We start from the raw sequence: 25,834 nt of genomic DNA on the forward strand, positions 1-25,834 counted from the left end.
ATATTATTACATAGACAATACAGCTAATTTTGCGAATCTCTAAACGCGCCGTCTCATATTTATATAGAGTTGTTTGTAATATTCGACTTAGCTTCAACCTCTCTTCTAGCTTTTGCATTTGATCTAGCTCTTGAATTAGGTCTTGGTTTACGTCGACGTCGTGTATTTGTATTAGAATCCTTTGTGTGAACCTCATTATGCTCTCTTGGAATCTTTGTGTTTTGAGAGTGGGTCTCTTTATTGTGTTTTGGTTCTGCTATTGAGTTTGGAGCTAGTGTTACTATTGCCTCTATTTCATTCTCAACACCTGCCTCACGTGCTTTTCGAGCAGCAGCTCTGGCATCTCGTTCCTTTTGCCGCCGACCTCCTCTCTTCCCACGCCTCCTTCTTTTCGGCCGAGCAGTCTCTGTTGTTGCGGTTGTCGCAGTGGTTCTTATTGTGGTCTCGGCCGAAACCTCGGCAAAACGAGCGCCGCGCGCACGTGACCAGTCCAGCTCATCTTGTTTTTCATCTCGTTTTATATCTCTTTTCCCATGTTGTTTATCGCCACCACCATCATCAACATCACCATAATTATCATCAATTATTGGGCCCGCTTCAATCTCAGCACGAATACGACGTGCCTCCGAATGGCCCAATGTGTGTGGTTGTATTTGAGGAACTGGCTTCCTTATTGACAGATGAGCCAATTCATTCCGTATTTTTTCCAACTGAGTTTGGTTATGTGACGCGACGGCACTGGGTGAAAATTTAGGGGTCGATTTTGTGTCATAAGTATGAGGATAAGGATAAGGATAAGGATAAGGCTGAGGGTGTGGATGAGGATGACTATCATGCCGTCTCTTACGATCACTTGAACGGTGCGATCTGGTGCTATCACCGTTAAAGGGACCATCTAAGGTCGAGTCTAGGGCAGGATCGAGATGGCCTGCTTGTGCTTTCGTAGAGCTTGTAGTCATGAGGTGGTTATGATTTGTGGCATGAGATGTAGTATAGTTTTTCTGGCGTGTAAAATTGGTGGTATGTCTTGTGTTAGGGTTGCTGCAAGCGCTAGGGTTGTGGCCACGGCCTCCAGCAGGGTCAGGGCTGTGCGGCGGGAGAGTGATCTTGGAGAGGTCGATATCATCTTCTGCCCACGTGGCCAGCGAGGTGTCGTTAAGAAACTGGGTCAAATCCAACGTTTGGTGAGTCTTGGGACGCGGCATGGCTGATGCTTCTGTAACTTGTGGCGGACGACTTCGCTTACGCTGTTCTTATAAGGCTGCATCCGCGGGAGATTCAAACTACAGTCACGTGATGCAAACATTCCGCATGTGACTCAATAACATACACAGTCACGTGAAATGAATCACAAGATCACATGGCACGACAAAATTGATGTCACGTGCGAACTCGCTTGCACCTTCCTTTTTTTTGTTTTGTTTTTTTCCTTCGGCATACCGTCGCTTCGCCTTTCCGTTTCCGGCTCACCCCTTTGTTTGCCCATCTTGCCCTGTCCCTGTCAAGTCCCTGCAAATTAGGAATTCCTGCCAATCTCCTGGCGAATGTCTTACCAATTCCCTTTTTCCGTTCTGCCCCTTTCCGCTTCGGCTATGAGCGGCGGCTGCATTCCATGCCGATCCAATCCTTATAAACAACACAACTTATTAATTAAGCTATTTCAACTGATATTTCACTATTTCAAGATTATATATATATATTTCATTATTTACATTTATTTGTAACTTGCTTTGTTTTTTACGATCCAATAATATCTAGATACAGATCTCTGAATAATCATTACCGCCACACTACTGTTTTTCTTTCTCTCTCTCTCTCTCTCCCTCCCTCCTCCCCCCTCAGCAAGCCATTATATGTTCTACAAAACCATCCTAAATCTAGTAGTGGGCCTTATCCCAGCAGGCTTAATAACCCATATAGCATTGAAATATCTCCTGGGATTATCAATCATTTTCTTCAATCCTTTCAATTTGAAATTACATTCTATAAAATATAAATCCAAATTCCATATCAATTCGATAAGATTGGCCGTTTTCCAAAAGACGCTTTTCATCAATGGCTTTGATCTTCAAAAAAAGCCAATCTCTTCTTCTTCCCCTGTTAATACTACCACTGCTAAGGAGAAAGACTTTCGGACTAATAAATCTCGGAAACAAGTGCCCGCGTTACCTGCTTGGCTCTGTTCCTTTCTATTGAAATATTTGCATGGGTATAAGATCGTATTACAAAATACTTGTTTAAAGGGCGAAAATTTATCTATAGAATCTGTTTTAATACGATTGAGTACCATTGATTTAATCAAATTAGAATTGTCAGTGGAAAATATTTCTCTAAAAGATAATCCAATATGTACTGATATTACCGTTTTCATTCAATCTCAATTGGATTTGCAATCTAAGTCGGTTTCTCCTTTTAAAAACATAAATATAGATACAAAACTGGGTAATTTAAATATACCATACCCATTGCTAGCCGCTAACTCGTCAAAACAATCTTCTTCGAAACAACAACAACAACAACAGCAGCAGCAGCAGCAGCAGCAGCAGCCCACGCCTAAGTTACCTTCACAATGGAATTTTATTAATGAATTTTTGGAATTCCATTTGACAATCGATAAACTTTCCATCACAAATATTCATACGTCGAAAAACCCTAAATTGAATGAATTGAATGAGATTGTCAATTTCACTTTCAAAATATCAGATTTTAACTGTGATTTGTTGAAATTTAATCACAATTCTCCAGGCTATAAACTATGGTATTCCCATGATTCAAATATAATAGATCCTTTCAAATTCAACACTTCATTATCAAGATTGTCCTTACATATGAATACTCCCACACAAGGTAATAAATTCTTGGAATTACCATCCATGTGCGTTTTCGGTCATACAAATATTTTAAATCAACTAATAATACATAATAATAATCATGCCTCCCCTATACAGAATTCAATTATGAGAGCAAAATGTGAAATCTTATCCCCCACAATAGAATTCGATATCGAGAATTTGGCTCTATTGAATTGTTTCCACAAGAATTTAAAAATGTTTAATACAATCTTTATAGATCCAAAATTGTTACTTTCTTCGCCCCCTACATCCTCTTCCAATGACAACAATTCCAGTGCAATTGAGTTCTTAAACAAGTATAAACCCAAAATAGATGTGGAAATTGCATTGAAGGATTTCAAATTCTTATTGATAGATTCTAACGATATCTTGTATTTCAATTTATCTGAATTAATGCTATTCTATAAATCTAAATTGTTTTCCAATTTTATCGATTCCATTGAACGGTACACTATCAATTTAGGTGTCGATATTTTAAACATTCTCATACAACATAGGATTTATAAAGAAAATTTTAGAAATACTCTCTTTAGTTTGGATTCCCTACATTTGGATCAATTCAATCAACTCATCCCCATACCAGAATCTTCTTTAAATTCTTCCATCACAAATATAGGTCTAGATCTCTCCGATTTGAAATCAATGGTAATGTTAAGTAGATTATTAAACATCTTAGATCAAAATATTATGAATTTCGAAAAAATTTATTTCTTACATCTTTTTGAACGATTCTCTACTGAATTATCAATGACTTCGTATCAATGTAATTTATTAGGTCATGATAATGAAACAAAATTTGTAAGACCAACAATGAAAATAGATGACATTTTATTCCAAGATTTACCATATCATTTTAAATCTATAAATTTGGATTTAAATAATATCGTAATCATGTTGGGGGCTCGTTCTGTGTTTATGCCACCTGAAATTTTCCAAAATTTAAATTCACAAAGTCCCAAAGATTTCGTTGGTGATAAATTAAGAAAATATTGTTTAAAGATTGATTCTTCAAATTTAACCATCTTAAATACAAATAAACATCAGCCCACAAATTCAAATAATTTTCCCTCCCCTTCGCCCTCTTCTACTTCTTTAGAATTCCAAGATTTGGATTACTTATCCACAGAACAACCTTGTTATCAATTTTGGTCAATGGAATTCCAAATTAATAAAATCTTGGCCACTGTAGTTTATGAAAAATCAATAAAATCAAATAAATTATCTCATAAATTGATTTCTGATATATCAAATTTTTCACTAAACATTTTCCCAGAAATCAAAACTCCAAATACTATACTAGATACAACTTCATCATTTGAACAAAATATTTCCGCTTCTGTTGATTCTACACTTTCTCAAGATTCATTAAATAGTAGCAACACATCCCCTTTGACCCCTCCTTCCCCTTCGCCTGTCCCCACCACCTCCCCTCCATCTTCTTCCTCCCCTGCCCTACCAATAAAAAAAATTATTGTCCAAATTAATAATGAAAAGATAGATTCCATTTTAAGTTTAATGAACATTTTCTTAATGATATCAGGTATACATACTTTCCAACAAATCTTTGGTGTTTATTATACTTCTAAAAATTTTGAGTCAACTGCCAAGAAATATTTGAAAAATATTAAAAAATTTAAAAAAAAAACACAAGTATATTCTATTGATTGGTCAAATTTGAAAAATTTAATTGAAATTTATTGTTCTTTGAATTTATCCACTCAAATTCTACCATTACCAAATGGATTAAAGACAAAATTAGATTTCGTCTCTACAAAAATATCAATTTTAAATTTAAATGAAATTAATATTTCCAATGAATATTGTCGATTATGTGTAGAATCACCCATAGTGAAGAACCTTTGGTCAAGAATGATTAATATCGTTAGATTCCAAATCTCAATAAACTTGGCAGATTTGAAAAAACAATTGAAAATGGAATACGACGAATTGATAGGTTTGGATCCATCAATCATTTTACAGAATGAAACTTGGCATTTCACTGTACCTTTCAAATTCGAAATGTATAGACTATTGGATAATTTTACTACAGTCTTTAAATCATTAAAACAAATGATTTATTCCTTTAAGACTTTAAAAAATAATTTAATCATTTTCCCACACCCTGTTAAATTATTATCTTTCCCCAAAATTAAATTGAAATCTAAAAGATATATCTTTAGCATTGAAGATGATCCTTTAGAAGCTGAATTAAATATGGTTTTCCAAATTGGGTTAGAGGAACAGAAGGCAAGATTAGCAAAGATTAAAGAATTTAATATTTCTACTGCAGAAACTATACCTGCCGTTAATGATCCAAAACGTTCCAAACGTAAAAACCATGTAGATTTTTTTTCCAAAATTTCTACTTTAAAACATAGATTAACTATTCCAATTTTTAAAAGTAGTAATAATAATACCACTAATAAGAATCATCAACCTTTGGTGAAAAGTCCATTGGCAAACGATGAAAATTATTCCATTAATGAAAGTATATCAATTAATTTTATCACCCAAGAGCATCATCGTGCTTATGATAAATTGTTAGAAAATATGTCCACTTCTTGGATTAGAAGAGTTAAGACTTACCGTAGAAAGGAGGTTAAAGAGTTTTCTGATAGATTCTCTTATATTTGGGGAAATATAGATTATTCAACTATTCCTAAAGATTTCATTTCCAAAATACAAAAATTTTCAACAAAACCTTTCTTATCCACTCTGATTATGGAAGATGTAGATATTACTTTATGTTCACCACAATGTGGTATAAATAATATTCCTTCATTCATTAATGATGTCGGTAAAGGTGTACCTTTAAATACGCAATATTCTATTTTATTCCCAATGAATTTTGATGGGAAGTTTAGTGAAGTTAGATGGCATTTAAGAGATTACCCATTACCTTTTATTAATATTCCTGCTGTTTTACCAACTCAGGATACTGATTCAGAAGCTTTTAGAATCTCAGGGGATATTATGTTTACTGAAGATATGATACAATCAGAACATGAATTAAGAACCTTATTTGTTCCACTAGTTCCTTCTATCATTAGGGAAAATCGTGATAATTATTATTCTTTACTAGTACCAAGGACTTTGACCACTTTAAAGATTTTTACTACTTTACGCTTTGATGTTAATTCACCAGAGACCACTCAATTATCTTGGAGTGAGTCTTATTCTCCAGCAATTCAGCAAACAATGCAATGTTTTGAATGTGTCTCAAAACCACCGATTGATCCTTCCAAAAAAACTGGGTTTTGGGATAAAATTCGTTACATGTTTCATGCGAGAATCTTTACTAAGTGGAATAATGGTGGCAAATTCGATGTTTGTTTAAAAGGTGCTAAAAATCCTTATAAACTAGGTGGAAAATCTGCAGGTTTTATTTTAGGTTTTGAAGATAATGTAACTTTGAGTATTAATACTGAAAATAATCCAAAAGAATTCATATCTTGTAAAGCAGATATTGTCCGTTGGTGTATCCCCAATTATTTTGCACAACCTTTATTAGTATGGTCCAGACCAAGTAATCAAAGTGTTTTTATCCCAAATCAATCAATAACAAATTTACAAGATTATGTATCATATTATTACTTGCTTGATTTAGAATATTCTAATAATCTTCAAGAAGAAATTAATGACATGCAAACTTCATTTATTGAAAAGACTGCAATTAAATTATCTGGTGGTATGGCCCTAAATATTGGTCTTACTTTTGAAAGATTAGATGGTAAATCTGGTCGTACTTTTGAATTTTCGCCACATTACTTGACTCGTCTTACTAACCCAATTTACGTTCCTAATCTACAGAAGCATGATTCTTACGTAGGTTTTAGAAGTCATTTTATTCATTTATCTTTTGCTCTTTTGTCAAGATCAGAAACAGCTTATAACGCCTTACGTTTAACTCCAAGCGCTTTACAAACATTTTTAGAATGGTGGAAACAATTTTCAGGAAACATCCCTGTTAGAAGAGGTAGCTTCTTTAATACTCAGTCATTAAGCCCCAAATTTGGAAGATCATTAGCAACGATATCTTATCATGCAGATGTTTCTCCTTTATATATTTCACATATCCATAGTAATGTTGATGCTGATCGTATTCTAAAGAAAACAATATTTGAATATGTAGAATTTGCTGGTGTTAAAGCAAAAGTTTCACAATTTGTCATGGATTTGCATCAAAGAAAGGAATTAATTCCTTCTTTTAATAAAGAATTAGGTATAAAGAAAAATATTCTTAAGATGAAATTCTTTGAAGGTGATATTAGTTTGCAAACTATTGATGTGAGAGCATTATTTGGCCATTTTAAGGAACCAGATTTTCGTAAAGTTCAACCAAAGGGACATTTTGACATATTTGACAATGATATGTCATGGTATGATAGATCAGATTTTAAAGAAGCATTTTTCATTGAATTTGATAAATATATTCCAAATATTAGTATGAGACCCTTAGCATTTTCACCTCATTTCTTATATCAAAAGAGAGCAAGTTACGGTGATATTTATCAATTGCATCCTAAGACTCTAGAACCTATCGTTCCCTTTAATACTCACATATCCTATGGCTGCATCCTTGGAAACCATAGACATACCGCCAAGAATGTTGTTGATAAGAGATATGAATATCTGTTAAAATCAAAAGAAAATCTTAAGAAATCTTTGAAAGCTGGCTCAACATCTTATACCCATAATAAAAATAAATTAATGCATGATACTAACGCAGCAGTTAAAAATATTAAGAAATTAAAAGACGATTTGTTAACACTTCAAAAACAACGAACTAATCCTGATGAAGAGCTAGAATATAATTTTAAAAGTATTGGTTCAATTCATTCTGTAACCAGTAGTATCTCGAAATTTCAAAATCGTTATTTTATATTCAATATACTTTTAAAATGGAATGAAGAAGTTAGAGATATTGTTTACAAGTATCTTTTATTTTTCACTTTAAGAAGAAATTTCTACTCATTAGGATCTTATAAATCATTAAAGATATTTGATGATATGATTAAGCAATTCACACAAACTAGTGAAATAAGCAAAAAATATTCAGCTAGTGATAAAGAAAAATCAAGTAGTGACATTTTATATGAACGCACTTCACCTCCAGAAATGAATGAAGCTCTTAAAAAAATATTTGAAGAAGGTATATATGATTTTTTCGATACAGATTCATTTGCTATACATGAAAATTCTGTTATACAATTTATTGCTCCACAAATCCAACTGATGACCAAAACTCTTAATAACGCTTGTGTACTAATAAGTGCACCTGTTACCGAGATTAAAAAGGTGGGTTTCGAAGAAGGACAACGAAATTATTTGTCGAAAGAAGGTGTTGTTTTAAATCGAAGTGCTATATATTTAGAAAAAGTGAACGTTTTTTTGTTTCACCAGGATACAAATGAAGACTATTTCGAGTTATTTTTTGATCCAAATCCATACGGCCATCATGGTGTTAAAAACTGGCCACCTTGGTTAGGAGTAGAATTATGTCTTGAACCTTCTCCATTAGAAACGTGTGCGATTGTTAAGAGTTTATCTACTACTTTGTTTATTGATAAGCTTCCTAATAATCTAAGCTTAAGAGATAATAAGAATACAATTTTAAAGGATAGAATTAGAGGATTCCTACCAATAATAGAAGTAAGTTCTGATTCTCGGAGTTATATATCTGGTTATGAAATTTTTACTAAATTGATAATGCATTCCGAATCATATAATCTGGAGGTAAAAAAGAGAATTGCAAAATTAGCAATTGGTTATGACTATGGAGATTTTGGTCATTTGTTAAATACTGCTCTACAATTACAAAGTAATGTATTTTTGTTACGCGGAATTAAAGATGAATTTTTATTCAAGCAGAAACTATTAGATGATGTTGGTAAGGTTGATTTGGTAAATATTCATAATGAGCAAATGTTCCACTTACTACGTTTATACATGTTAATGAAAGTATTTAGGATAAAATGCAGAGAAATCAAAAGTAATGTACGTTGTACAATATGGAACATAAAATCTAAGAAGTTAAATTTGCATATGTTTGAAAATGATGGCTCACCATTTTTAGATGTCGATGTAACAAATATTCTGTTTAATGGTATCACATACTCATCGGGTTCGACGAAAAATACTCTTTCAGTTGGTTCAGTAACCGTAACTGATTTAGGGAAAGATGTTACATATCATGATATTGTTCGCCCTTATTTCCCAAGTAGTAGCGTTGAAAAATCAGCAGGAACTCCAGTTCTAGAGATAAAATGGAATATTGGGGAACCTGTTGGTGGTATTAAGGTTGTTCAGCACGCAGAAACATTTTTAGAAGGACTATCTATACAATTTGATGAAGAGAGAATACATGAAATATTTAAATGGGTTTATCCTGATGAGATTGAAAAGTTAAAGAACGATGATACAAAGCATAGTATACATAATATGCATCGTAATGATACTGATGTCGAATCATTTGACACAGATATTGCAGTATCTATAGAAACTAATGATGAATTAAATGAAATGTTAATGAGATCAAAAGACTATATGATTATAGAAAAAATGGTTTTGAATAAATTTACACTTTGTGTGAGTTACAAGGGTAAAGGTAAAAAGAGGTTGGGGAATGTGACTGATTTTGTGTTCAAGTTTCCTCAACTGAATTTTGACCATAAGGCACTGAAAATGTTAGATATTCTACTACTTGTGAAGAAATATTTTATAAAAGCTCTTTTACATCAAAGTGCCAAGCTATTAGAAACTAAATTTATCAAGCATCCTCATTCACATGATAATAGGCCAGACATTAGTTCTCCGTTAAAATTTGTTAAGGACCATATAGGTTCTTCGCATAACACAGACAAATAAACATTAGACAATTTTCCTATTATCATTTCTGTATGTGTTTTTTTTTATTACGTACAATTATTATATATAATTATAATTTTTTTATAGAGACAATATGTTATATAATTTGGAATTTTAGATGTATTTTGATAGCTCTTCTGGAGACTTAATAAAAAATGCCTAAAGTTATTTTCCAACCCATAAGTTCCTATTAAAATTATTTAATGCATACTAATGTATATATCGTGCAAAAGTCCCACTTTATAAAGTAGCAACTCTTATTTGTAAAGTTTTTGTCATTATGAATATCAAATATTTAATCTAACTTTTCCGGAAAGGGCCTCGAAATTTAGGCTTTTTATATAGTTTTTACCCGCTATTACTTTTTGTATTAGATTCGGTTCAAAGCCGGAAACTTTACAGGCTTATGAGTGTGAATTAAAAGTATTTGAAATTATGAAATGATAAAAAGATAGCTTGCGCAATTAGAAGGTAAATTCTATTCTAAGATATACCTTGCTTTATTAAACATTCAAATAAGTTTAAAATGTATAGTCATCGCAAAAAATCCCCGATGCCTAAACTTGATATCAATGTTTGGCTCACAGCTGGTGAACTTCAAAATTTAAAAAACCCTAAGCTTTTATATGATTATGAAACTGATGAAGATATACCTGAAGGGGACGATATTGAATTATATGGTAAACTTGGATTTGAATATAAATGGCTGGTACCAGGCAAAATTCCAATAAAATCACATCCAATAAAACTTGCATCAAACCAACAAAAGCACTGGACGAAATTCAAAGAGCTTTATAAACAGTTACCGCGTCCAAGAATTGAGACCTATGGAATAATTGAACACTCTACTGAAAGTCTTGGAGATGATCCTTTGAATGATTCCGATATTGATGAAATAGTGGAAAGATTTAAAAAAGATCCAGTTGTAAAATTTCCAAAAGTGCATATCCCTAATGAAGACGCTAGTCCACAAAGGATGGAGCCAGCTCAATTAATATCTACACCTTCTTCTGTATGTATATCAGGGACATTATCAGTAATGAAATTTTTAGATGGTGTGACGGATTCAATCGTTATTGACACTTCTGAAGAATTAAATAGTCTGGCTTTAATAACGCAATCCTCAGGATATTTGTTTAGCATTTTGCCAAACGCAAAAGTGGAAAAAAATTTAGTTCTACAATACTGGAATCTTGCAGTTCCAGGAAAATGGGAAATTATTAAAGGTTATGATGAATCAAATTTTGTTGTAATCAATTATAAGGAAGGAATATGTAAATTTTTCAAATTTTATAACCCATTATATTTTAAATTGGTGAATAGTCTGAATTTGAAGAAGACTACAATATTAGGAAGTTCTTTCTTGTATACAAATAAACCGGATGAATTTTTATTATTTGTTGCCACAATTCATTATGATAGATTAGTCTTTCTATGTATTGAGTGGGATACTGAGAACGAAAAACAGAAAAGAGTTCATACATTAACGCATTGCAATGGTGATAATTTTAATAATTGTGTGCCAATCGGCCTCCAAAGAATATTAATATTTACTAATAATGGAATATCCCTTAAATCTGCAGATCAGCTAATGTCAGGAAATACAAGTTCAGGGAAACTCTATAAATATCGTTCACTAAAGGGCATACTATCTTATTTTAGAGCACCTATATTATTGGAAAAGCTGAAAAAAGTAAAACCTGAAGTTTTTAATAAATATACAGACTGTTCTATCATATCAACTACAACTGGGAATGTTGCATTTTGTGTTATTGACGATAACGAGAATGTGAATTTTTTTAGTTTAACTAGATTTAAAGGCCTAAAATCAATAGCACCAGTACTGGTACAACCAGCAGATATGACCGAATATTATATGGTTGTAATCAGCTTTGGTCGCACATTAGAACTTTCCTTAAATCTTACCACAGTAGAGGAACTTCATCCTATTCATAATATCCCGCCCCTTCGTGGAATTATTTTTAAGCACACAATTGATTCAGGTAGCGAAGAAAATACTAAGATTGTTACATTAAGAGATTCAGAAAAAGTAATTGATCATAAATATAATGTTTGGCTAGCTTCTCAGGCAGCCTTAACTGAGCTTTCCCCATATGTTCCTACTCAAAAATCGCATCTGCTCTGTGAATCGAACCAATTGCAATTATTCAGTAGGATCGATGTTAAAACTTTCATAGAATTACCTAAGAAGTTGTTGGACTATTTTTCGAAAGATTTTGAACCTGGTTCAGATATTTCTAATATTTATTTAATGTTAGCTGTTGATCCTTTAATGTTTTCAAGCATATTTATTTTAAACTTAAATGATTCGCTCTCTGAATTAACAAAAGTTGATGATATGTTTAATGAAACATCATGTAATCCTTTAGGGTTTATCTATAATAAATCTTATTTAATTCAGATTACCAAATATAGTCTCAGGTTCCATATGCTAAACAGTGATAATACTGTAGAAATTAGCAAATTAGAGTCAGAAATTGATGGATTCTATCAATATCAAAGTTATCTCATTTTGTGGAATAACAAATCTGGGCTTCTGTTTTATACAAATAATATTGAGTCTCTAAACCCAACCTCAGTATTACAAAAGACTAATATATTCAGTGCATATGCTATCGCTCACACTCGTTTTTCACCTAATCTGACATACCTCTTTTTTAATATTGAATCGAATAGGGGTGAAATTTTAATTAATGCATTTTTCTGTGATAGAAATCTTCAACTAAGTTGGAAGAATATGATTTTACCTCAATACAGGTCTATTAATTTAAATAATATGCAATCAATAGACAGAATAGCAGAAGTACTACTGGGGCCACGGACTAATTGGAGAAACCATGGGTATAGAGAAAATTCAGACCCTATTCCAAGTAATTTTTCATTTTTGAATGGGGCTGATTCTATTATTCAAACAGAGCATGATATGAGATGTAGATATGTTTCACCTACGTTTCTTGTCTATTACGATGCGCGTACTATTTCTGTTATAGAAAACATTGGCGAAGAATTTATTATTATTATTCAAGAATATTCAGTGATCATTCCAGCAGAATTACAGAAATCAAGTATTTTAGATATTAGAATGGACCCAAAGAAAGGCTTGTTGTTTGTCTTATTTTCTGATAAATTCTGTGTTTTGGAATTGTCACATAAATCCTATAATAGATCGAATTATCTTTTAAAGTCTACTAGAAGTGTTAATAAGAAATTTTTATATCTTCCTAAAATTAATAGAATGTTAATATTAAGCATCGATAATAAGGAATGGGATTGTATGAAGCTTTTAGATGGTAAAATGTTAAGCTTAAATCCATCAGTTTTAAATATGATCACAAATCAAAAATTAAAAAATATTGTAGAAATTCCAAACTCATCTAATACCAATTTATTATTATTATTATATGAATCTATTATTCATTTAGTAGGTATCATTCCAAAAAAGGGTAAGTTAACTGTGGAATCCTTTTCTAAATATGATTTTGAAAGTGATATAAGTGACAAGGTTATTGTTACCAAAGAAGGATATTTTTATATTCTTGTTAATGGTGATAGCGAACATAATACTACGGATGATAATTCAGATAAAATAGTATTATTGAATATACGAAATAATCAAATTAATAAACATAAAGAATTAATATTCGACGGTGGAAGTAGTATTACAGAACTCGATTTTTGTGATGATCATCTTATTGTTACTATTAATAAATATCCTAAAGTGTACATATTTGAAAAATTTGATAGCATGGTTGATGATGATTCACTAAAAATGATAGAGCTAATCAAGCCTGAAAATAGCTACATCTCAAAAATTTTAACTTTGAGTAAGAATTGTTTTATTGTTGTCACAGTATGTGTTGATCGTTCGAGTTATAACGCTGAAATTTTATTCTATGATCGAAGAGAAATTGTTAAAAAATTGAAACAAGGAGGGTTTACAGTTAAATTTACCTCAGACAATGATCATATGAATATATTTGAAATTTATAATCTTGAAAGGGGGGATGAAGAATTGGACATGCCAAACTATGTGAGAAATGATATTCGTTCAATGAGAAGAGGTGGTACAGATATTCTATTCAGTACTGATATGAATGAAGAGCCATATATTGGCTATTTATCTGATATGACTGAATATGATGCAGAAGCCACTGATAGAGAACCAAGAAGAGTGGTACAGCGTTTTGCACAACCACAAATAAACGGAGCAGAAACAGCAGTTGTTGATCATCCATCAAATTTACCAGTTTCTGAAGCAGGTATACAAGATTTGATCAATACGGCATTTTTGTCAAGAAATTCGCCTGTTAGCACCGAACATGTTGATATGGATGATGGTTATGATGATAGTGATGAAGAATATCATCATCGCAATCATGAACATTTACAAGATGGAGATAACAACTTAGATCAAGGAATGAGAGTTCCAGAAATGGCTAGGCTCCGAATGCATAATAACCTATCAGGAAGAATGGATGAAAACTTACAAATTCTTTTAAGCAGACAATTACCAGATCTCTTAGATGAGTCTTTGCCTTCCGAATTTCGACAATCCCTCATTCAGATGGTACAAAATCAATTAGGTCCAGAAGGGATTGCACATGTGAATGCACTCCCTACCACTAATAATGTGTCTAATGCTTTCCAATTTGGGCCTACATCCGTACCTGATCTAGCTCGACCCGGATCAGATACTGAGTCGCCAAACCATTCAGAGACTGACAGTTGTGAACCTCGTGCTATGAAACAAGTTGCCTCTACTGAGCCTTTTACTTCCCTGAAATTACCTTACGCTGTAAAGGATGTAGAATACAATCCAAAGAATCACACTTTATATATCCTCATGGAAGACCAGTCTGTAATGATGTTAACTGCCAGAGGAGAGCCAGATTACACAAATTGTAAGTATCAGTTCCCCAAGCCTATTCCATTTAACAATGGAGGCAGAATCACTGAAGGTGGTCCATGGGAAATAGATCACCGTGGGACACTCTCTAAGACAGAAGTATGGTAGTTAGCTGTATCTATCTAACAATCATATACCATCTCACTTGTGATTGGTACATCCATAATATATACCGCTTATATATTTCTATATGCTTAATAGCATTACACCATTTGTGACACTTTTTCGCGGCTGGCGCAGCTGACGTGTCTGGCGCGCTCCAAATGGAAGGGTGAAATTTCAGTCGGATTGTTCCATGGCGAATGTACATTCTGGCTGTGCAAACGTAGACAGCAAATAAAAAAAAAAAAAAAAAAAAAAAACAAAAAAACAGTAGCGACACCAAAACGGCGTACACGAAAAGGAAAACGGCAAAGGCTTAGGAAACTGGTGAAACTTTGATGTAGGCCAGTAATTTCAAGCAACTAATGAAGAAATTTCATTTGCCCTATAGCATCATCAATTTAATGATTCGATTTGGTGATAATTTGTTTTTGTTTGTTTTTATTATCGATCTACTCTGGATTGTTATTGAGCAGGCTGGAATTTCTAATTTTATCTGGCTGATACTCCACATTAATATTGGAATATAATGTGTTCGTAATAATGATTATTTTCTTCTTGTTTCTCTCTTGAACTTGCTTTCATTTCTTATGTTTTGATTTCGTTACAACAGAGTGGTACTCAAATTCATTGAATTGGAAAAATCACTAACTGCAAGATCGACAAGTCTCCTTCGTTTGATTTTACTTCATTCTTATTATTTTTTTATTATTATTTCATTGAAAAAAAAAAAGAAAAATAAAAAATTGTAGCAATCATAATAATATAGCATTAACTTAAAGCTGATTCTGATCTCGTTATTATAAACTCGTTTATCGATAATACTCCAGATCTGTTGACTTTCCTGTATCTTTATTTCAAGTTTACATTCCCTTTTTTTTAATTCATACCCATCTCATTCTTAAAGCACTTTTCTAGAACACTTTTTTTTTTAATTATTAGATTTTTTCTCTTCATCAAACTTTCCATTTGTCTGGTTTAATTTTACTTAATACAATTTATCATCATTTATAATTTCTATCTAGTATAAATTATAACAAAGATATCGTTAAAGTATAAATAAGACAGCACACAAATAAATATAACTACATCCAGATATGTCTCAACAAGTTAGTGCCAGTATTAGAAGAAAATTAGTTATCGTAGGTGATGGTGCCTGTGGTAAAACTTGTCTATTGATTGTTTTCTCTAAGGGTCAATTCCCAGAAGTATATGTTCCAACTGTTTTTGAAAACTACGTGGCTGATGTCGAAGTTGACGGACGTCGTGTTGAATTAGCATTGTGGGATACTGCCGGTCAAGAAGATTACGATAGATTAAGACCTCTATCTTACCCAGATTCCAATGTTGTTTTGATCTGTTTCTCTGTCGACTTGCCAGATTCCTTAGAAAATGTTCAAGAAAAATGGATTGCTGAAGTTTTACATTTCTGTCAAGGTGTTCCAATCATCTTAGTCGGTTGTAAAGTCGATTTAAGAAACGATCCACAAACTTTGGCTGTTTTACAAGAACAAGGTTTACAACCTGTATCTACAGCTGAGGGTCAAGAAGTTTCAGAAGCTATCGGTGCCACTGGTTATTTCGAATGTTCCGCCAAGACTAATCAAGGTGTTAGAGAAGTCTTTGAAGCTGCCACTCAAGCTTCTTTAGCTGGCAAATCAAAAACTAATGGTAAAGGTAAGAGCAAAGATAAAAAGGGTAAAAAGAGTGGCGAAAAGAAGAAGAAAAAGTGTGTTTTGTTATAAGATACATGTATTAATACATCCCATTCAATTAAAAAAAATAGAAAAAGTAAAAAAAAACATTTTAATGAATCTATAATGAGGATGAGTCACATTTTCTTGCAATCCTACCTGACATCTACATACAACTGCTGCTTTCCTTTATTTATAAACTATTAAACGCCTAATGTTTTTCTTTTCTTGAAACTTTATGTTTAAAGAAATTCATCTTTTTATTTAGTTTTTATTATATTTAAAACATTAACTTTCAATTTTATTCACATCATTTTATTTGATTTCAAATGTGTTATATTTGCTTTTTTTGATCTTGTTTGTATATAGTCTTTTCCCTGAATTTCTCTTCATTGAAATGTCTTATTACAACTAGTGTTAAATGTGAATATTAAAATATATAAGAATGCGGAACTGAAATAAAACATCGTTATATAATATGACATTGAGATAGTATCTACAAGTATATATGAGTCATGATATATTAATAGTATGTGATTACCACACACCTTTTTTAACCCCTGGCAAATCACCTTCAAGGGCCTGTTTTCTGAACTGTGTTCTACATAATCTGAATGCAGTTATAATAGATCTCGAATGGCCAGTGTCTACACATCTATTTCGGATTTGAGTCATTCTTGTATAGTTTGGCATCTTACTCAATTGTAATTGGGCCTGGAGTCTTGCACGTGCTGGTAGAGTAGTATTTCTTGCTATAAATTTCAGAGCTCTAGTAGTGATTTCACTTTCTGCAACTTGTTGTCTTTTAAAATTATCCCTTATTACTCTGGCATTTACATTTCCAGGTGGTAATTTGGTTTTTATTGGGAAACGGAAGTGGCCCAAAGATGGGAAGGATATTTTCATTGTGACAACTAAATTCGTTTAGTAGGGTTATAGAATTCCTAGTTGGGTGTATTTTTATGAGATTTAGATGTTTTTGATAGTAGTAGATTTAAGTTATTTTTCTTTTATTTTTTTTTTTTTAAGAAAATAAAGCTTTTCTCGGATTTTAATTTGACCTAAATTCAACTGAAATGTCGTTAAATATTAATTACATATAAACAGGCATTAAATATTCTAAAAAATCTATAAACTGAAGTAATCGAAATATTTAGCTAAATTAAATTAACTGCTGGAAATCTTAATTTACATTTGTAGTTTGTATAAATTTTGTATATTCTTTACTCTTGTGAATACCGCATTCAGATTTAGCTTGGCCTTTCCATCTACCAGATCTCTCGTCTTCACCAGAGGCAACTGGCTGTGTTGAATGATAATCACCAATCGATTTGTAACCTAAATCAACTAACTCATTATATGGTATATGATTCTCTATAATATAATTTTGAACTTCTTCAAAACTCCATAACAAAAATGGATTAATTTTCAAGATTTTGGTTTCTTCATCTAACTCGACAAATGAAAGTTGCTTTCTTTCACCACCTTGAGACCTTCTTCTGCCTGTAAAAACGGCTCCAATATTTAAACTTTTATAGGCCCTTTGTAATGGTTCAACTTTTGCTACGAAATCATATTTCAAATCATCAGTTTCGCAGAGCATATCACCATACTTTGCATCAAATTCTTTCTCTGTTTCGCATCCTAATGGTTTAAAAACATTGATTTTGGTACCCTTTGGTATGAAGTATTTTGTGTTAATTTTTGCTAAAAGATCAAGGGTTTGTGGAAAATTATGTAATGTATCAATAAAAACACAAGGAACAATATCTTTATTATCTTTTTCTTGAGAAATATCGCCAGTTAATTTGGAGATTATATCAATGGTAGCTAACCCTGTTAACCCAAATGCTGTGATTTGGAAGATATTTGGAAAGGTTAAAATAGCCCATTGAATAATTTCTTGAGGAGTTGTTAAATATTGAAGCCGTTTATTCCAATGATCTATTTGGAGTTTAGTGACGATACTACCATCATTTAAAGTAAAGGTTGACATTGCTTTCAAATAGTTGGTATGAGAGTATATAATTCTTGGTAATATTTAACAATAATAGTTAGAACAAGTTAATATTTGTTAAATAGAAATGTCACCCAGGAAGGCCAACCAGATAGTATGTATTTTACTTGCTTATAAATACTATTTTCAAATCATGCTTATACGCCCTATCTGTACTAAAGGCACCACAACCTAGTCCCCACCTATTTTAATTCACGTGTAATTGTCATCGACAGAAGAACAGAAAAAGAAGTGCCTGTTACAGCTAGCTTTGTAATTAATCAGCCAAAAAGAATTAGCTTTGAGGATTAGAATCGTTGGAAGTAAATCTAATAACATTTGTAAAATCTACGAAATAGTGTATCTTAAGTACTTTTATTCTTCTGGAAAAAGTTTAAACATTAGCAAAAACTTTCATTCCTAAATTGGAACAAAATCCGCGGTATGAAGTAGTTTTTTTTTTTCAATATGCGATGAGATGAGATAGCAAAATTTGCGATACCTGAAAAATGATGAACTTAACAATTGTATAAAAATAAAATTTGGTAATTATTGAAAAATATTTAGCGCATAGTTCTAGCAGATATCTCATTGTGAAAACTATCGATTTACTACTTTTAGAAGATAATTATTTGAATTTGCAATGGCAAGTAAGAAAAAATCAAAATCTAAGAAGCAAGCTGCATCAACTTTAGAGTCGAATGAGTTTCCAATATTAGAATTAATTTATAAAGAACATCTATTTCAATTACTATGTCACCCAGAAAAACCAATCATATTAAGTGGTTTGTCAAGTGGGCATATATATTGTCATGAATATGATCCTATACAATTAGCAGAAACGTTATTAAAAAACAAGAATACTCTTTCAAAGGCTGGTAAATCCCTTTCAAACCAACAGCTTTGGACCACAATTAACGTGGAGGAAGATACTGATAGAAATGATTTTCCTGCAGTAAAATTATTATGGAAGACAAGAAGACATAAAGGCAGTGTGCGGGCCATGGCTATTGATCCTGAAGGTGAATTTTTCTATTCTGTTGGTACTGATAATATTCTCAAAAAATCAGTAGTAGAAACTGGTAAGGTAATTAAAAAGGTTTCATTCCCTACTCAAAAGTCAAAATTCACCAAAATGTTGAAATCAGATACACATCCAGTTTTAATTATAGGGGATGAGGATGGTACGGTTCATGTCTTAGATAGTGATAATTTACAATTCAAAAATAAGTTAACCAAAGTTCATAATGGTGATGATGCAATCAATGATATATTCCCCTTCTATAAAAGATCTGTTCACAAGTACATATCGTTGGGTCAAACTACATTGGGTTATTGGGATTGCAGGGAATCAAATGAATCAGATTTTAGTATTCCAGAGGATGACACTGAAACTAAAAGAAAAGTATTACTAAGTGATGACCAGGAAGATGAAATATTGTGTGGTACCTTTGTTGATCCAGAAGTTGCAGATACAGTGGTATGTGGTATGGGAGAAGGTATATTAACTGTTTGGAAACCAAACAAGAATGACTTAGAAGATCAACTGACAAGAGTCAAAATTGCTAAAAATGAAAGCATTGATTGCATTGTTCCAACTTTACAAGATGATGATTGTATATGGTGTGGTTGCTCAAACGGTAAGCTTTACAAGGTTGATGTTAAAAAGGGCAAAATAGTTGAGGTCAAAATTCATTCTGAATTGGACGAGGTTGAATTTATAGATTTAGATTATGGTTATAGACTAGTATCCGGTGGTATGGAATCAATAAAGGTGTGGAATTTTTCATCGAATGGTGAAAATGTTTCTAACAATGAGAATGATGATGATTTGTCGTCAGCTGAAGATTCTGAAGCAATTAGTGATTTTGAAGATTCGGACGATAGCATCGATCCATCATCAAGCAAGAATAGCACTTTTGATAGTTCAGAATTAGATGATGATCAATTAAAAACTGAAGCTGTAAATGAGAAGGAAACGGATGACAGTAGTGAAAGCATTTCCGATAGTGATGATTCGGATGACGAGAATCAAGTTGGAATGACAAAGGAACAATTAATAGCAGAACTGGATAAGGACATATTTGGGAACGATTCAGATGATGATGTGAGACAAAATAAGAAGAGAAAGAAAGAAACAAACAAGAAATTGACCAAAAAGCAGAAAAAGGCTAAATCTGATAGTACAAAACAACTACAGAATCATTCTAATGGTATTAGAAAATTTGAAGGTCTGTAAAAAATTCTCTAGATGAAAATGGTAGCTTTGTGAATATCATTTGATAATGTTTGGTAGCAGACCTTTTTACAAGATATTACCCATTGTGCTTGGCGTTTTTGATGGCGCTTTATTTTAAATGATTATCATAGGCTTATAATTCATTCATTTTGATAGCTTCTGTAAGAATTTTATTATAATTAAATAATGATGTAAAAAATTGATAGAAAGTTACATATATAAAGTTACGACTGTTGTAAATTAGCTTTGCGAACTGTTTCAAGCTCATAATAAATGGATAGAACCCATAAATCCCTTTCTTGTCTTGATCTCGCCATAAATACCATAGTCTTACCACCAACACCTAATCTATTTACCGTTCTTACTAAACGTGTGTTTTCTACATTCTCTAATGTTGACGAGGAGCTTGTTGAAGGGCTTTCGTCGATATTGATATCAGAGTAATAATCGGTATTTTCCTCAATATCTTTAGAATATTTTGAAATTGCTCTTTTCGTTCCAAACCAAAGTGTAAAGCACCTTGAAGTTTCGTCTTCACAAGACCTCCAGCCATCATTATATACTCTTGGAAGAGAGTGGCTACCTGGATTAATACCATCAAACATTTTATCCCTTTTAAGTAAATCTGGTTCAGATGTCCTTCCCGAATACAAATAGCTTTCATCTAAAGATAAGCTTGAATGGAACTTATAATTTAAAACAGGTTTAGCATATCCTGCGGGTGATCTATGGTAACAACTGTACAATAAAAGAAATCCAGGAACCAATATTGTAAAATATTTTTTAAATACAGAATGCTTAGACGGTTTTTGATAAAGAAATCCTTTTAGAATGATTGGTCTTAATAACGATAATCCGTTAATATGATAAATTGAAGCATCAGCTATACCTCTATCCGCAACCCATTTAGATGTTGTCATTCCAATATTTGCTTCTTCATTGTGTGTCATTCTTAAATGTAGTAAATTTTTCTGTTTGATATCTTGCATTCTTTTTACTAAATTACTTTGTTTTATCCTCCAATATCTTACAAGTTTTTGTAATCTGCATACCCATTCTCTTGCTATATCAGCAGATGGGGCAAGTAACTTTAATAACAAGTTGTTTCCTGTTTTAATAAATATTGTGGATTCTGCAATATCTTGCACAGTTACTCTCTTCTGCCAAAATGCTAAAGTAGCAGTGACTAGAACATGATATTTCAATTCGTTATGTTGCAAATCTCTGCTTGTCCCTTGATATACATCTTTTACTAATGCTAAGTCAATGATACTTTCTGCTTTTAAAATTTGTAATATTCTCCTATTAAAACATTTAAAACCATACATATCACGTTCGTTAAGTTCTTCTGAAGTAATATTTTTATTTAGCCAATTAATTTGGCTCGAAAGGTTAACCTCATACGGATTTTGCTCGTATATATTTGGTAGAGAGTCCATTATGTGTTTAATCTTATCCATTTCATATGGATTCATCATATCATCAACTGCAGCCTCTTTTGGCAGAGGAGGAATTGCCTTTAAGGATGACATGTAAAATAGTAAATTATCACTCGTAAAGAAATATGAAGGTCTAATAAAAAGTTTCCCAAATTTTGTTCGGTCTGCACCATATTTATCAGTAAACCTTATCAAAAAACCTTCTGTAGCTGAAGGCTCCACGAGAATTTCTGAACCGTTAAATGTTTCTCGAGAATATTGAATTAAAGATCTATATTCCAAAATGTGTGATTTTATGGTTGAATAAGCACAACCAAGTAGGTCAGATTCGTGTGATGGAACCCATTCAATCCTATCATAATGTTTAATATCACAACCCATAATATTATTTGGGGCTTCCCATTTTTTTAAAATCTCATGGAATCTAGCCTCTCTAAATTTATCAAAGATTAGAATGTTAAGAAACCTTAATAATGGATACTGAAACACTTTATACCCCCTATCCAAGATGGCAATTTTTAAATATTGGTTTTCTTCTGTTTCCTTATATTGTAAGTAATTCAAAAGGGTAGTAGTTAGGCTAATATTAATGGAGGCAGAAAGTTCAGGAATTTTAATAGTGACATTCTTTGGTAAAGTATTGATCCCTAAAGAACTTTTTAAAAAATCATGCCATTTATGTGATGAATAAAAAGTCTTTGATCTTAAAATAAAAATTTTAAGAGGGTCGATATCTTTATAATCAATGTATTCAATACCCTCGTTTAATCTGAATAATTTGTCATCTGGTTTTTGAATGCAAATAGTTTTATCTAATGTACTATAAAATCCAATAAAGCATTCTCGACTTAGATAAAAATCTAGGGAATTGCCTCGTATAGTAGTTGCGTCTCTTATTTCAGTCGATATTTCTGGAATTTTTCGATTATGATAAAATTGAATTAATATTGGTTTGACTGCATTTCCTGTAGCTCTGGCAACTACAATATATTCCTTCCATCTATCGAATACTCTAGTATCAATATTTTCACATTCATTAAATTCTGGTGAGATTTCCTTTTGAATAATTGCTTCCTTTACCATAACAAGCATTCTTTCCATCATTATGACTTTACCATATTTTAGTTTTCTTCGAATATGTCGATAAATTTCATATTCAGTATGTGCAAAATCAGACAATGTACTTTTGACAGTCTTTTTAGCTGATGATTTAGCATCGGATATGTGACTTCGGATATATGGCTGTTTATAAACTGGAGGATTTAATAAATGAATTATTTCATCTCTTGGTAAGTCAATTGGTTTAGGAGGAACAGCAGTTAGTTTTGTCAGGTTGGATTTGTGGTTGCTTGTTACATTTGAAGATATTGTCGAAACAGGAGAAAGATCTAGTTTTTGTTTTGACCTTAATTTCGGTTTCTTTAAGATACTGCCGCTACTATTTTCTAGCTTAACAATGTGTTTAAATAATTCTCCGCTTTTTGATTTAAAATGATTTAATTTACTTGATTTTTGTGTGGCAAGTGGAATATCATCTTGAGAGTTTGAAATAGTTGATTGAATTGAAAAAGTCGGTGATTGTGAGTTGACTGGTTTTAGTCTTTCTAAATTATAATCAGAGCTAGTCTTAGGATAGACTTTTATCGTTTTCTTGTCAATTGTATTGCTTGACATTGAATCAATAGGATGCAAATAATCTCTACTCATACTGGTTCCCTGGCCATTAAAACTTTGAGTTGTTCTTATGCTATCTTTACTTGGCCTACTCTCGTTACTATTTAACCTGCTCTCATCATCCATACTGTAATATTGTGAGATAGAAGTCGATTGAGAAGCTGAACTTGAACTGGAATTTGTTTCTGTTACAATGGTTGTTGGAGGAAATTTTTCTAATAAAGAAGGTGTCAAAGGTACGGTTGGAACTGTTTTTCCATTGATATTAAAAGTTGTAGCGATTGTAGAATTTCTTTGATCGTCATCATTCGTGGTATTTGAAGAGGACGATGGGTTATTAATAATGATTGTTGGCGTCTTACGACCTTTAAAATCGCTTGCAGTAAAGAAATCTTGGGCAGATCCACTAGTAGGATTTGTTTCATCTGTAGTTGGTGTTAATAGACTGATTAAATTTTTATCATTGAAAGGAATATTATTATTTTTATTTTGATGACTGTTTAAAGTCTGTTTTGCGGTGAAATATTTTGAGTTTTGGTGAGTACTAATATCATTTTGGTTTAAAGAATGAATTGAGTCTTTTGAATTATGCCTATAGATATGTCTATTCCCAGTTTTTGAAGTTATAGTATTAGGTGCTTCAGCTGTCCCTTTAATTAACGTAGAATAATTCTGAGGACTACTTGAAGTAATTGTATAAGCTCTTTTATGAAACTTATATGCACTCAAAGCTATACCTTCTTTATCTTCTTTGTCCAAATTTTGGTCGTTTGTAATAAAAGATTTCGATTTTTCATAAATTATTTTTGGTTCATTCATCTGTGCTGGTGTTTGAGTGGCAACTGTATTTCTGGCAAGTAATTGATTCTTTACACTACTATATATCGTTTTGGTGGATTCTGTTGGTATAATAACTGTATCCTTCCATAAGGGATCTCGAAAACCGTTGTTTTCCAAAATATTTGAAATAGTGTTGGTATCTTGCCGTATATTATCAGAACCATTGTCGGTTTCTGTAGAAGTATTGGGAGTTATGGGAGTAGTATAGTCAGAAATAATAGGGGCAGGAGTATCTGTGGAAAATGAAACTAAATGTGACTTCAACTTCCTCTTATTACTATTGTGTTTGTTACTGCTTGTTTTGAAATAAGTAGGAGAAGATACTTTTTTACTTTTAATATGCTTATACTTTTGTTTTATTTTTAATTTTTTCTTATGTTTAACATGGTCTTGTCTAGCAGTTGAATTATTATCACTATTACTATTATCTGTGGCCTTATTTATCGACTGTGGTGAAGTTGATTTAAAGGCATTAACAGCAGCAGTGGAATAGTGGAATTTTTTTTGCTTTCTATGATACACAGCTCTATATCTCAAAGTTGTTTGTTTTTTAATAGTCCTTCTTTGGTTTCTAAATGCCAAAAAAGAGATAATATGCCAAAATCCAGCTTTTTGTTCAATATACCATTGAATTGGTATACCACCTAATAATACAATTTTGGAGCACGAAGATATTTCTACAGGTGACGCGTATAATAGTTTATAAGCTGTGTAAGATAATTTAGGAATTTTTATAATGTCTATATCTTCTGTGTCATTTTTATTCTCTGGAGAATTATTCTTATCAGTATCGTTACTTTTAAAAGAAAAATTCATATTTCTTGAAGAATAAGCTGTGGTTCTTCGGATATATTCTAAATCATCTGTTGTAGCTCGAAGAGCATCATCGATAATATTATTCATCTTGGCATTTCCGGATAATAAAAGAATTGTTTAACAGTCTTTATGTATGTATTTTATTGTAGCAAATTTAAAGCAATTGCTCGTATTTATTGTTTTTATTAGTGTTTTCTCTACTTATAAAGAGACTAACTTCGATGTAATATTTGAATTTTGTTGTTTTTTGTTTTGCATGGGGCAAAAAGAAGCATAAAGATACAATTTATAATTCAAATATCAGATTTTAACATTCTAGAATTTACAGATTTACAGAAACAAAGGCCGTAATGTTAGCACACAATAGTCCGAGAATTTTGGTGGTCGC

At 32.1% G+C, this 25,834-nt stretch overlaps 8 protein-coding genes across 8 annotated transcripts; 4 read left to right on the top strand and 4 right to left on the bottom strand.

The window, feature by feature from the left end:
* Nucleotides 1-59: 59 nt before the first annotated feature.
* TBLA0F02930 (uncharacterized protein) lies at nucleotides 60-1,205 on the bottom strand (the record flags this gene model as incomplete). The annotated part of the gene is made up of 1 exon (XM_004181303.1): nucleotides 60-1,205. One exon carries the CDS (start codon nucleotides 1,203-1,205, stop codon nucleotides 60-62), a length of 1,146 nt encoding a protein of 381 aa, XP_004181351.1.
* A 648-nt stretch (nucleotides 1,206-1,853) lies between these two features.
* TBLA0F02940 (uncharacterized protein) lies at nucleotides 1,854-9,719 on the top strand (the record flags this gene model as incomplete). Its single annotated transcript, XM_004181304.1, has 1 exon — nucleotides 1,854-9,719. The coding sequence occupies one exon, from the start codon at nucleotides 1,854-1,856 to the stop codon at nucleotides 9,717-9,719; it is 7,866 nt and encodes a 2,621-aa protein (XP_004181352.1).
* A 526-nt stretch (nucleotides 9,720-10,245) lies between these two features.
* Nucleotides 10,246-14,754, top strand: MMS1 (Mms1p; the record flags this gene model as incomplete). The annotated part of the gene is made up of 1 exon (XM_004181305.1): nucleotides 10,246-14,754. The coding sequence occupies one exon, from the start codon at nucleotides 10,246-10,248 to the stop codon at nucleotides 14,752-14,754; it is 4,509 nt and encodes a 1,502-aa protein (XP_004181353.1).
* A 1,091-nt stretch (nucleotides 14,755-15,845) lies between these two features.
* Nucleotides 15,846-16,493, top strand: TBLA0F02960 (Rho family protein; the record flags this gene model as incomplete). The annotated part of the gene is made up of 1 exon (XM_004181306.1): nucleotides 15,846-16,493. The coding sequence occupies one exon, from the start codon at nucleotides 15,846-15,848 to the stop codon at nucleotides 16,491-16,493; it is 648 nt and encodes a 215-aa protein (XP_004181354.1).
* Nucleotides 16,494-16,979: 486 nt separating this feature from the next.
* On the bottom strand, nucleotides 16,980-17,348 carry MRP2 (mitochondrial 37S ribosomal uS14m domain-containing protein; the record flags this gene model as incomplete). The annotated part of the gene is made up of 1 exon (XM_004181307.1): nucleotides 16,980-17,348. The coding sequence occupies one exon, from the start codon at nucleotides 17,346-17,348 to the stop codon at nucleotides 16,980-16,982; it is 369 nt and encodes a 122-aa protein (XP_004181355.1).
* A 277-nt stretch (nucleotides 17,349-17,625) lies between these two features.
* On the bottom strand, nucleotides 17,626-18,438 carry MET16 (phosphoadenylyl-sulfate reductase (thioredoxin); the record flags this gene model as incomplete). Its single annotated transcript, XM_004181308.1, has 1 exon — nucleotides 17,626-18,438. One exon carries the CDS (start codon nucleotides 18,436-18,438, stop codon nucleotides 17,626-17,628), a length of 813 nt encoding a protein of 270 aa, XP_004181356.1.
* A 643-nt stretch (nucleotides 18,439-19,081) lies between these two features.
* JIP5 (Jip5p) lies at nucleotides 19,082-20,677 on the top strand (the record flags this gene model as incomplete). The annotated part of the gene is made up of 1 exon (XM_004181309.1): nucleotides 19,082-20,677. One exon carries the CDS (start codon nucleotides 19,082-19,084, stop codon nucleotides 20,675-20,677), a length of 1,596 nt encoding a protein of 531 aa, XP_004181357.1.
* A 224-nt stretch (nucleotides 20,678-20,901) lies between these two features.
* Nucleotides 20,902-25,533, bottom strand: SPO71 (Spo71p; the record flags this gene model as incomplete). The annotated part of the gene is made up of 1 exon (XM_004181310.1): nucleotides 20,902-25,533. One exon carries the CDS (start codon nucleotides 25,531-25,533, stop codon nucleotides 20,902-20,904), a length of 4,632 nt encoding a protein of 1,543 aa, XP_004181358.1.
* Nucleotides 25,534-25,834: the final 301 nt, after the last annotated feature.

This window comes from Henningerozyma blattae, chromosome 6, assembly GCF_000315915.1.
Source record: "Henningerozyma blattae CBS 6284 chromosome 6, complete genome".
Classification (NCBI taxonomy): Eukaryota; Fungi; Ascomycota; class Saccharomycetes; order Saccharomycetales; family Saccharomycetaceae; genus Henningerozyma; species Henningerozyma blattae.